Source organism: Pteropus alecto, unplaced genomic scaffold, assembly GCF_000325575.1.
Source record: "Pteropus alecto unplaced genomic scaffold, ASM32557v1 scaffold143, whole genome shotgun sequence".
In the NCBI taxonomy this organism is placed as follows: domain Eukaryota; kingdom Metazoa; phylum Chordata; class Mammalia; order Chiroptera; family Pteropodidae; genus Pteropus; species Pteropus alecto.
In genome coordinates this window covers 4,059,011-4,069,847 of record NW_006434828.1, presented here as the reverse complement: position 1 = coordinate 4,069,847, position 10,837 = coordinate 4,059,011, and the positions used below count along the sequence as shown (strand labels likewise).

General features: G+C 61.0%; 1 protein-coding gene across 1 annotated transcript in view; it reads left to right on the top strand.

Moving 5' to 3' along the window:
- Window positions 1-4,962, top strand: part of KIF1A (kinesin family member 1A) — a 65,704-nt gene extending 60,742 nt beyond the window's left edge. Inside the window, 8 exon segments of the mRNA XM_006909908.1 lie at window positions 19-164; window positions 738-938; window positions 1,291-1,368; window positions 1,698-1,822; window positions 2,728-2,880; window positions 3,340-3,532; window positions 4,400-4,518; window positions 4,920-4,962. Coding sequence (XP_006909970.1) covers window positions 19-164; window positions 738-938; window positions 1,291-1,368; window positions 1,698-1,822; window positions 2,728-2,880; window positions 3,340-3,532; window positions 4,400-4,518; window positions 4,920-4,962 — 1,058 coding nt within the window.
- The last annotated feature ends 5,875 nt before the right edge of the window (window positions 4,963-10,837 follow it).

Here is a 10,837-nt window from a genome sequence, read left to right as displayed (position 1 = left end):
CGGGCGTCCCGGGCGCAGGGATGCAGCGGCGCCGCAGGCGGGTGCTGGACACGTCCGTGGCCTACGTGAGGGGCGAGGAGAACCTGGCCGGCTGGCGGCCACGCAGTGACAGCCTCATCCTGGACCACCAGTGGGAGCTGGAGAAGCTGAGCCTCCTGCAGGAGGTGAGCCACGCCTGCCACCCCAGGATGGGTCACATGACACTCACACGGCCAATCACCGGTTTTGTGGCCCTCGCCAAAAACGAGGATCGGCTTAGAGCAGGTTTACTCTCCACCTGACTGCAGGATGGTGGACAGAAGGGGAATGAGGGGGGACACGGGTCGCTTGTCGCTTTGGTTGGGCAACCAGCATCCAGCAGCAGACGCCAAGTACCCAGGCTGCAGGGTGCACGTGGATAGTGTCGGGGGGAAGCCCAGGCCCACGATCTGAGCCCTCCTCAAGGCTGGAGCTGCAGAGCCCATGGCCCTCCCTCCTGGAAGCTGCTGTCCATCGGCTCATGGCCGGTGTGCGCTGGGGCACGAGGCCAGCACCTCCGTGGAGGGAGGGCAGCGTGTTGGCCTCAACGAAGGCGGCTGCAGGACTCGGGTGGGGGCCGAGTCCCGTGTCACACACTGTGGCCCAGGGAGAGGCGGGCTCTCCCAGGACCTGGCCGGGGCCCTGGTGCTCGGTGGAGCCTCCGCCCACCCCGCCTCGTGAGCACAGCGGGTGAGGTCGCACTGGGCTCTCGTGTGCAGGTGGAGAAGACCAGGCACTACCTGCTGCTGCGGGAGAAGCTGGAGACCACGCAGCGGCCGGGCCCCGAGGCGCTGTCTCCAGCCTCCAGCGAGGACTCCGAGTCCCACAGCTTGTCCAGCGCCTCCTCCCCGCTCTCAGCCGAGGGCCGCCCTTCGCCACTGGAGGCGCCCAGCGAGAGGCAGCGGGAGCTGGCCGTCAAGGTGGGCGGCTGGGCCCCTGCAGCGTCCTATGACTGGGACGGGGGTGGTCCCTAGAGTCCCCCTATCCGTCACCCCACCCCACCCTCACTGGGATCCGGGTCCTGTTCCAGCCTCCTCCCCGAGCAGTGGCTTGCCCTCTCCTGAGTGCCCACATTGGTGGGAACTCACCTCCGCCACTCAGAAATGGCACCCCCTGCTGCTGAGGCCTCTGGCCCTGTGGACCATGCTGCTCCCCACCCCACCTCCGCCCAGGCCGCAGCCTGCCCTGGGGGCGTCCCGGGGGAGGGGCGGAGGGGCTGGCCCCTGGGCCGTCCGCTCCCAGAGGTGCTGACCGCGCGCTTGCTCTCTGCAGTGCTTACGCCTCCTCACGCACACGTTCAACAGAGAGTACGTGCATAGCCACGTCTGCACCAGCGCCAGTGAGAGCAAGGTGGGCGCCGCGTTGGGCCCCGGCCCACACACCCGGCGGCTCGGTCCTCACCCGGGCCCTCCGCCAGGGAGGGCCTGTCCCCACCGCCCTCAAGCCGCACACCGCAGTCGGCTGGGCCACACCATCCCCGACCCCACCCAGAGCGGTCCTCGCCCTGCGGCCACGAGGAAGGGCAGGGGCATCGGGAGGCTGGACAGAGGGTGCCTGCAGTTGGGGTGGGAGTTCATGAGAGTTAGAATGCCAGCAGAGGTTCAGAAGGACTGTCCCCACGAGGGCCCAGAGATGGTCTGTGTCCCCGTCCCCCACAACAGGCTCGCTCTCCTCCGCAGCTCTCTGAGATGTCTGTCACCCTGCTGCGGGACCCGTCCATGTCCCCCCTGGGGGCGGCCACACTCACTCCCTCCTCCACCTGCCCGTCTCTGGTGGAGGGGCGGTATGGAGCCGCTGAGCTGAGGTGAGTGAGCTCCAGGCTCTCGGAGATGCTTCCGGCACCGTGAGCCCGCCGGTGACTCAGGCGGAGTGCAGAGAAGGGGGTCCCAAGTGGCCGAGTGACTTGGGACAGCCATGTACACCCAGGGTGGCGCCTGGGGGGGGGTGCCTCGCGCCTGGAGTCTGCTCTGTGCCCACCCTCAGCCCCCATCCAAGCACGGTGTCTTCCTTCTGTCTGAGGCTGTTTTGTTTTGAAGCGTAAATTTACAACGTGGCCATGAATAAAACCAGGAACGGGTCAGATGGGCAGTGCTTGCAAAGCACTCCGCGGGGGTGAAGGTGACAAAAAAGAACTCAGGGAACCACTAGCTGCTGTCATGGACGAGGGCCGTGTGACGTCTGCTAGGCCTCACACACACTGCCAGCCCCGTGTATCCGATCCGTCAGATTTTAAAACCCCTCAGTGTTTTCAAATCCTCTTCTTAAAAAAAAAGAGGAAAAAAGATGGCATCCAGCCCTCTAGCCGTCCTCCTGAGCCAGGCCTCCCTGGCCCCCAGGTCCGGTCACTCAAGCCAGGCGGGTGGCATGTGCCGTGGCATGTCCCTGAGACCTTGGTGTCAACGTCGGCTCAGTTTGGGAGATGGAGAGTTGCTGGAGCCACCTTTACGGGTGGCGGGGGAGGGCGGAACGTGCCACGGGGCCAGAGGGGCGCGTCCTGCACAGCTGGGACCCTCCCCACCCGTCCAGCATGGTCCGGAATCAGGCAGCTGGGCCCCAGAGCTCCGACTGGGCGCGGCGGGCAGACCGCCAGGGGCGCCCCCAGCAGTCCCGAGGGCATGATGCTGGCCGATGTGGGACCGGTGGCGATGGTTCTGGGTCCCGCAAGGAGCCACCAGGCAGGACTCCAGTGCCTTCGCTCTGCTCTCCCAGGATCCCCCAGCCCAGCTCCCGGCCAGCCAGCCCGGAGCCAGAGCCCACGCCAGAGGCAGAGTCCAAGAAGACGCCGTCCCCTGCTCAGGGAGCAGAGGCGGACAAAGAGCCCCAGCGCCTGCTGGTCCCCGACATCCAGGAAATTCGGGTCAGGTGCGTGGGGCGCCGCCCCGAGCTGTTTCTTCAAAAGTACCGTCCAGCAGCCATCTCCACAGGACGGGCTGACCGCCCTGATCTGGGGCAGGGGCAGGGGCGGTCAAAGCCAGGGCCCAGGGTCCAGGCCCGGGGGTGGCGGTGGTGACGCGGCTGCAGGTTACCAGTGTGGCCCCTGGTGGCCCTTTGGCCCTGGGAATGCCGCACGGATGGGCTGTGGTCACGAGCCACAGCGTGGCGGGGCCGGGCAGCTTCTGCTTTCTCAGCGTCTTCCCAGTTCACATCTGGGAATCAGGTGGGGTGGCTGGCTCTGGTCTTGCCTCCCGGGCGGGGTTCCACCAGGTGGCCGTCCCTGGCCGTCCCTCCTGCAGGCCGGCTGCTGCCCGTGCTGTGGCGGCCCCGCTGCCTGTGCCACTGGCTGCTGGGAGGGCACAGCGAGCAGGTGTCCCATCCCCACAGCCCCATCGTCTCCAAGAAGGGGTACCTGCACTTCCTGGAGCCGCACACGGCCGGCTGGGCCAAGCGCTTCGTGGTGGTGCGGCGGCCCTATGCCTACATGTACAACAGTGACAAGGACGCCGTGGAGAGGTTCGTGCTCAACCTGTCCACTGCCCAGGTGGAGTACAGCGAGGACCAGCAGGCCATGCTCAAGGTACGGCCAGCGAAATGGGGCGGGCGGGTCCCCGGCCAGGGCCTCGTCCCCCCGCCGTGGGCCCTTGTCTGAGGCCATCCAGTCCTGCCTCTCGTGGGCAGAGGCACTGGGGGCGGCTGCTCTGTCCCCCTCCCCACCTCATGTCTCAGGGTTTCTGTCCCCCATGGGGCTGATGGTCCTGTGACAGCCGATGGTGGTGGGTGGGACAAGCATTTGCCCTCTCCCCTTGGATGGCCAGTGGCCCCGCCCCTCCCAGGGACGCCTGTGGTGGGCGGGGCCTCATCCTCACACTGCAGCAGGGCGGTGGTCCAGGGCTGCAGCCCCCGTCCCCTTGTCCTCTGGCTTCACCTCCGCTCCTGTCTGAGCAGGCAGCCGCCCCAGACGGCTGTGCCGGGTGCCCGAGCTGCTCCTGCGGGCGCCTGCAGTACTCACTAGGCGCCTTTTTATTCCCCAGGTGGGGGGTGGGAGTGGAAACTCAACTTGCCACCTATACCCGCCATGCTGAGGGCTCAGGCTTGCGAGAAACGCCGGATAAGTAGGCCCCAGCGGACACATCTGTACTGCGGCTGAGCCAGGGTCCTAGGGAAGGAATCTTGGCCACGAGGGGTGAATGCATCCTGTAGGGACAGAGCGCTGGCAAGGTGTCCCCACGGCACAGGAGGAGGCAGGGTGCCCCGGCCGTGAGCGGGCGGAAGGGGGCACAGCCGGGCCATGCACACCGCGGAGTCCCTGCCGCCCGCCCGGCCCCGCCCGCTCCCGCGGCCTGCCTTCCCGTGCCTTCGTGCCTGCTCTCTCCCGAGGGGCCCTCCCTGGCCCGTGGCCGCCGCGCGCTGGCCCTCCCGCCTCTCACAGCGCGATGTCTTGCAGACGCCCAACACGTTCGCGGTGTGCACGGAGCACCGGGGTATCCTGCTGCAGGCCAACAGCGACAAGGACATGCACGACTGGCTGTACGCGTTCAACCCCCTCCTGGCCGGGACCATACGGTAGGGCCGCGTCGGGACCTGGGCAGCTGTCCGAGTCTCCGCCGGGGGGACGGAGGGCCTGGGGGGACCTTCCTGAGGACGGGAGCGCCCGTTTTTGTGTCGTTGCTGCTCACACAGAATCCCGAGATTTTCAAACTTTGTTGCTACCAGCGTCAGCCCTCGCTCAGGGAAAATGCGTCTGCGTGGGGGGTAGCCAGGCCCCTCCCACCTCGGGGGCTGATGGGAGAGCGGCCGCTCCTGCCCAGTCACAGGGACAGGAAACCGAGGTTGAGTCCCTGGTGATACAGGAGCCAGCAGGGCCCAAGGACATCAAGCAGCCTGGAAGGCTGCTGTGGCCGCCCCTCCGGGCCTCCGCCACCTCCGCCCACCTGACCGCTGCTCGTCTCCCGGCCCTCCTGCAGGTCCAAGCTCTCCAGAAGGAGGTCTGCCCAGATGAGGGTCTGAGCTGAACACGCCCCAGCCCTGGACACAGCCAGCAGGCCCGGCCCTGCCCCCCCGCCCCGTTATCTCGCCACCCACCGTGTCATCGCCGCCCAGCACCCCCCCCAAACCAGACAGCCAAGGCCCCTCCTCCTGGGGACACCCACGCTGGGTCCAGCGAGCCCCACCTCTGGCCAGGGGACCGGCATCGCACGACCCATCGTGCTCCCAGCAGAGGCCACGTCGTCGCTCTCTCAGACGTGCCCTGTGGGGAGTTGGGAGAGGCCACGAGTCATGGGGTGTCGCTGCCATTCTAATATTTTTTTAAGCATAGACAGACTTATAATTAACATACAGTAGTTAGCGACGTTGAAACGGTCCACTCAGCAATTAACGATAAGACTGTGTTCTGTTTATAAGTATTTATTTCTAATGCCTTCACACAGACCCGTGGGGTTCAGGTGGACCTCGGCCCCGCTTAGTCCCATGCGCCTCTCCCAAGCCTCTTAGGGACAGACAGGTGGGCAGCCACCCCGCAAGGCCACGGTGAGGAGGTGCCTGGGCAAGCGCTCCCCTCCGGCCGCCTGCCCACCCCTCGCCGGGGGTGTGTGTGTGTGTCGGGGACGCTGATGCCTCAAGTCCGAGCTGCAGGGAGGGTCGCATGCCACCTGCACGGAGGCTGCCTGAGACGCGGCTCAGCTGTGCCGGGTGGCGCCTGGGAGCGTGCGGGGGGTGAGGGAGACAGGCGGGGTTGGGCCGGGACCCTGGCAGTCGGGTCTGCGTCCAGGCTAGCAGGGTGCAGGTGGCTGTGCTAGCGGTTGGCGGTCAGGCAGTGAGGGGCCTGGGGTGCAGCCTCTCCAGCTGCGGGAGCAATGGGGTGAGCTCGGGGTCAGTCCCGGGAAGAAAGTCGGAGCCCCCCTCTTGGCCCCAGCGGGAGGGAGTCTGTGAGTGCTGGCAAGAAGGCGGCATGGGGTCAGGGGAGGGCCGTCCACCACTCAGCCCTACCCCGCCATCCCCAAGGTGCTGCCTGTCTCGTTCTGGCCTCCTTAAAACGTCCACTTCGTCCCCTCGGCAGACCCCGCGCCCGAGGTCGCCCAGGACATGTGGGGAGCCAGCCCAGGATGAGTCTGGCCACGCGTCATGCCCAGGCCCTAAACCCATCGGAGAAGCCTCGGGGCCCAGGGCTCTCCTGTGACCTGTCCCCCCACTCGAAGCCACATCTGGCCTCTTATCTCAAGGAAAAACAGCAACCGAACTGTAGAACTGTCCCCACCATGGCCCACCAAGAGCGGACTTCCTCCAGGGTTGGGGCGTTCCAGGCCCCAGAGTCACGCCCAGCCTCCCCGGGCACCTCCCCCTGCACCCCCTTGCGAGCCCCCGCCAGGCGCCACCCACTGACAGCTGCCCTGCCCACCTGGTCTGGGTAACTGCAGCGCACCCTGGAGTCCATGGCTCTGAGACTCCCTTTCACCCCATGCCGTCCCCACATGGCACCGATGCCACGTGGACATTCTGATACCGTGCACCGAGCCCAGCGTGTCCCAGCTTCTCTGGGGACGTGTGCTGCCAGCCCCCAGCCAAGCGAGGGTGCTGCTGTGAGTTGTTCCTTTGGGAAGGTTGTTCGGGCCCCACAAGCTGCACCTCAGACGAGGGACACATCTGAGCCCCTGTGACAGTGGCGTCTGCTCCTGCCGGCTGGCACTGCGCCTTCCTGTACCCACCTCGGGCGCAGCGCGTGGCGGCCGCCGGCTCCCTGCTGGCCTCCCTGGCGCTGGTGACAGAGAAGTTGGTCGGCGAGAATCAAGGCCTAGGATCATGTTTGTGGGTGTGGGGGTTTCTTTGGGGCCCCAGACGAGGGTCGCAGCCTGGACAGGACTCGGGCATTGTCCGAGAGCGGGGGGCCTGTGCTCCCTGCCACGATGTTCCCCAAAGTCGTGGGTAGAGACGCAGAGAGAAGGTGACAGCACCATCTGGGACAGGTGGTGGTTTTGGCTTTGTTGACGGCCGTGAGGGTGGCGGGGAGAAATGGGGGTGGCTGAGTCGTTCTCAGGTGAGTCAGTTTCTGAGCTTCTGGCCGTGGCCCACTCAGGTCAGCCAGCCTGAGGCTGTGGCCTCCGAGGGGTCTAGGTGCTCCCACCCAGGGCACAGGTGTCTGAGGCCAACCAACCTGCAGAGCACCTGCTGTGTGGGGCAGAGCTGAGGGACGGGCCCCACCTGAGGGCTCCTGGGAACCATCCCAAGTCCAGGAGCATCCACGGCCACGGAGGGGACTGCCAAAGAGCCAGGTATGGGCCGCCTGACGCCCCCTTCCAGGCTTGCTCCGGGAGGAGGCGGGCCTGGGCAGGACTCGACACCCAGAGTGGCTGGAGAGGAGGTCCATCCCGAGTCAGGGCGGCTCCTCGCCCGCCCTCCCCACCTGAAACTGCCCACGGGCCACGTCAGGACAGGTCTTTTCACAAACCGGACTCAGTTTCCACACCTGTGGGCAGCAAGGCTGGCCTGGGGGCTGCTGAGGGTCCTCAGGTGCGGGGGGCGGGGGTCCGGGATCCGGGTCTGGCCGTGGCTGCTGCTGTCTTAAGTGAGTGGGGGAGGGGAGCAAGGTCCAGCAGGCCACCTCGCGGATGGTTTTGTTTGAATATTTGATGCTGCTCAGGCTGCAGCCTCGTTTTGAGGGGTGGCCATCCTCGTCTGGAGCGAGCTCTCTGTCCCCTCCAGGGGAGGGGAGCTCCCTGTGGCCCCGGGAGGGGGCTGCCGGGCTCCAGTGCAACCTGGCTGGTGCCCGGGCTGTGTTGAGATGTGAGTTGCAAGGCTCCCTGCTCTGAACAACGGCTCATAAGATGCCAGCGTTTCCCCGACCACACGCGCACAGGCACAGGCACAGGCACAAGCGCACCTGGCGGCTGGTGCCCCTGGTGCCCCTCGGCAGCTGAACACTCCGGAGGGGCCGCAAATGTCGCTGATGTTACAGGCGTGAGTGAGCCAGGTTGCCCCACTGGTCCTCCGAACAGCAGGCTGTGGCTTCTCCCTGGGCCTGTGCTTCCTGTAGCTGCCTGTCCCCTGAGGTCCCCTGTGGCTTGTACATATGTGGTTGTGTGGCACACCCTGGCCCCTGCACCGTAACCGCCATCCTGACGTAACTAGTTCCCTGACGTCCTAACCCTGAGTGTGAGGTTCTAGGCTCCTGTACTGTGTGTGTGCACTTAAGGCTCTGTCTGATTAAGAAATAAATTTGGCTCCTCATGCAGCACCAGACCTGTGGGCCTCTGCTGTGCGTCATTTGTGCTTCAAGTCTGTTGGTGGGGCTGAAAATGGTCCCAGAGGCCAGGTGTCCAGCACTGCCAGAGATAGCGCCCACATCCCCAGGGGTACCGCGGGCAGGAGGTACGAGAGGGTGTTTACCGTGCGAGTGCCCACCTACCTCCCTCGGTACCTGGCCACAGCCGTCTGGATGGCTCAGGTGCCCTCAGCATGCTGACCCTATACTGCCAGCTTCCCGCTCAGGCAGCCTAAGTCATTTTATGCGGTCAGCATCAGCCTGATACACAACCGGACAAAGACATTACAAGAAAATAAAATGACAGACCAATATCCTCTATCAACATAGAAACAAATATCCTCAATCACATATTACCAGATCGAATCTAATAATATGTAAAAAGGATAATCCCTCATGACCAAGTGGCATCCTGGGCATGCATGGTTGGTTCAAAAATGAATCAATGCAATTAATTCACTATGTTAAACTAGTAAAAGAAAGATCATATAATCCCTCTAGACACACAAAAATCCTTTGACAAAATCCCACGTCCATCGGTAATCAAACCTTTAGGAAGAAGATAACTTCCGTAACTGATAAAGGGCGTCTGCGAGGAAGCCGCAGCTGACATACTGAACAGAAAAGATGAACGCGTGACGCCTAGGACTGGGGACAAGACTAGGGTGCCCTCCGCCTCGCGCCCATTCTCCGTGGCCTTGGAGGTCATAACCGGCACAGGCGGAACAGAAGCAACGGAACCGCCTGTGCCAGGCAGAAAATTCAAAGGAATATGCAAAACTACTGGAATCGATAAGTGAGTTTAGCAAGTTTACATAACACAAGGTCAATATGCAAATGCTAAGTTTATTTTTATGGACTAGGAATAAATTATTGGAAATTTGAATTTAAAAAACAGTACATTTATAGTAGCACCAAAAATGTGAGCTGCATTGGTATAACTCCAACAAAATGTATTCAAGATCTACAAAACATTGGAAGATGCAGTATTGTTAAGACGTTACCTCTTCTCAAATCGATCTGTAAATTAAACACAATGTCAGTGGAAATTCCCTGTAGATATCAACCAGCTGATTCTAAAAGTTACGTGAAGCGTAAAGGAACTAGAATAGCGAAACAAACGATAAGAAGAATAAAGTTAGACGAGCGGCATTATCCAATTTCAAGGCTTACTCAAGCTGTAGCAACCAAGACTAACCTCTGAAGGCCACTTCTGTCGGGCTGCATTTGCATGGCTTCTCAAAGACACAGCTGTAGCAATGGAGAGCGGGTTGGGGTCACAGGGGTCATGTGGGGAACACGTGGGCATAGGAGAGTTTTGTGGGAGGTGGAGCTGTTCTGTGCCCTAATAACCTTGGGAGTGACATATATCTATACATGCAGAACTAACAACGACAGAAAAAAATGTCAGCATCACTTCTTGATAATTTTTTAAATTAAGTTTTCTTTTAAAGCCATTCGGTGAAGAAAGGACAGGTTTTTTAGTTTTGTTTTTGTTTTTGTTTTTGTTTTAATTAGAAAAATAGTGTCGGATCATCTATATGGAAAAAATTAATCTTGGCTCATAACCAAAATTAACTCGACTGGGTCACAGACCAAAATATGAATCCAAAAGCTATAAAACTTCTGGGAGACCTCGAGGAAGACAAAGATTTCACAGGTCTGACAAAACCACGATCCATAAAAAAAAGAGAAATTAGACTTCATCAAAATGAAACATTTCTAATATTTGAAACTTATGAAAATGAAACCCTCGAGGAAGACAAAGATTTCACAGGTCTGACAAAACCACGATCCATTAAAAAAAAGAGAAATTAGACTTCATCAAAATGAAACATTTCTAATATTTGAAACTTATGAAAATGAAAAGACAAACTGAAAAAACATAAATGATAAAGGACCTGTATCCAGAATATGTACATCTCAAAACTTAGCGACAAGACAGCAAGCAACCTAAATTAAAAATAAAACTCAGAAGGGGAACAACAGATTAAAAGGAACGTAAGAGACCCCTCATGGATTCTGATTTTTCTAAGAAGGTAGAGATTAGGTGATCGCCTTGGACCTGCCGAGAGCTTGGCCGTCATGACACCTGCCCCAACAACAAGAAAAGGCTGAATAAACCGAGTCACCAAGTTCTCTCGCACCCCTCAGAGAACTGGGGTGGCGGGGCAGACTGCCGCCCCCGAACCTGGAGTGGCAGGTGCGGTCACAGTCGGGGCTGCGGACGGGCGGAGGTGACTCGCTGGAGAGTGAGACACTCGTGGGGGCTCGGGCTGAGGGGGACCCTCACACGCTCATGGGTGTCACCTCCGCTTCCATGGTGAAGAGCAGACCAATCCCTGCGTTCCTGCTGGGGTGAGGCGGGAATCTCGTCGAAATGCAGCCAGAGCTTTCTGCACGACTAGGTCCTCGGGAGATGAAGTCCTCGAGGCTGGGGGCGAACCGGGGATCGAGGGAACATCCCCACCTTGGTAAAGAACTTCTACAAAAATCCCGACGTCATACTTAGTGGTGAAAAGCTGGCGGGTCCCTGTTTAGGGAGAGGAGCGAGGACGTCCTCTCTCGCCAGCCCCAGTCAGCTTCGTGTGGGAACTTCTAAGTGCAGTGGGACACGGGGGAGGT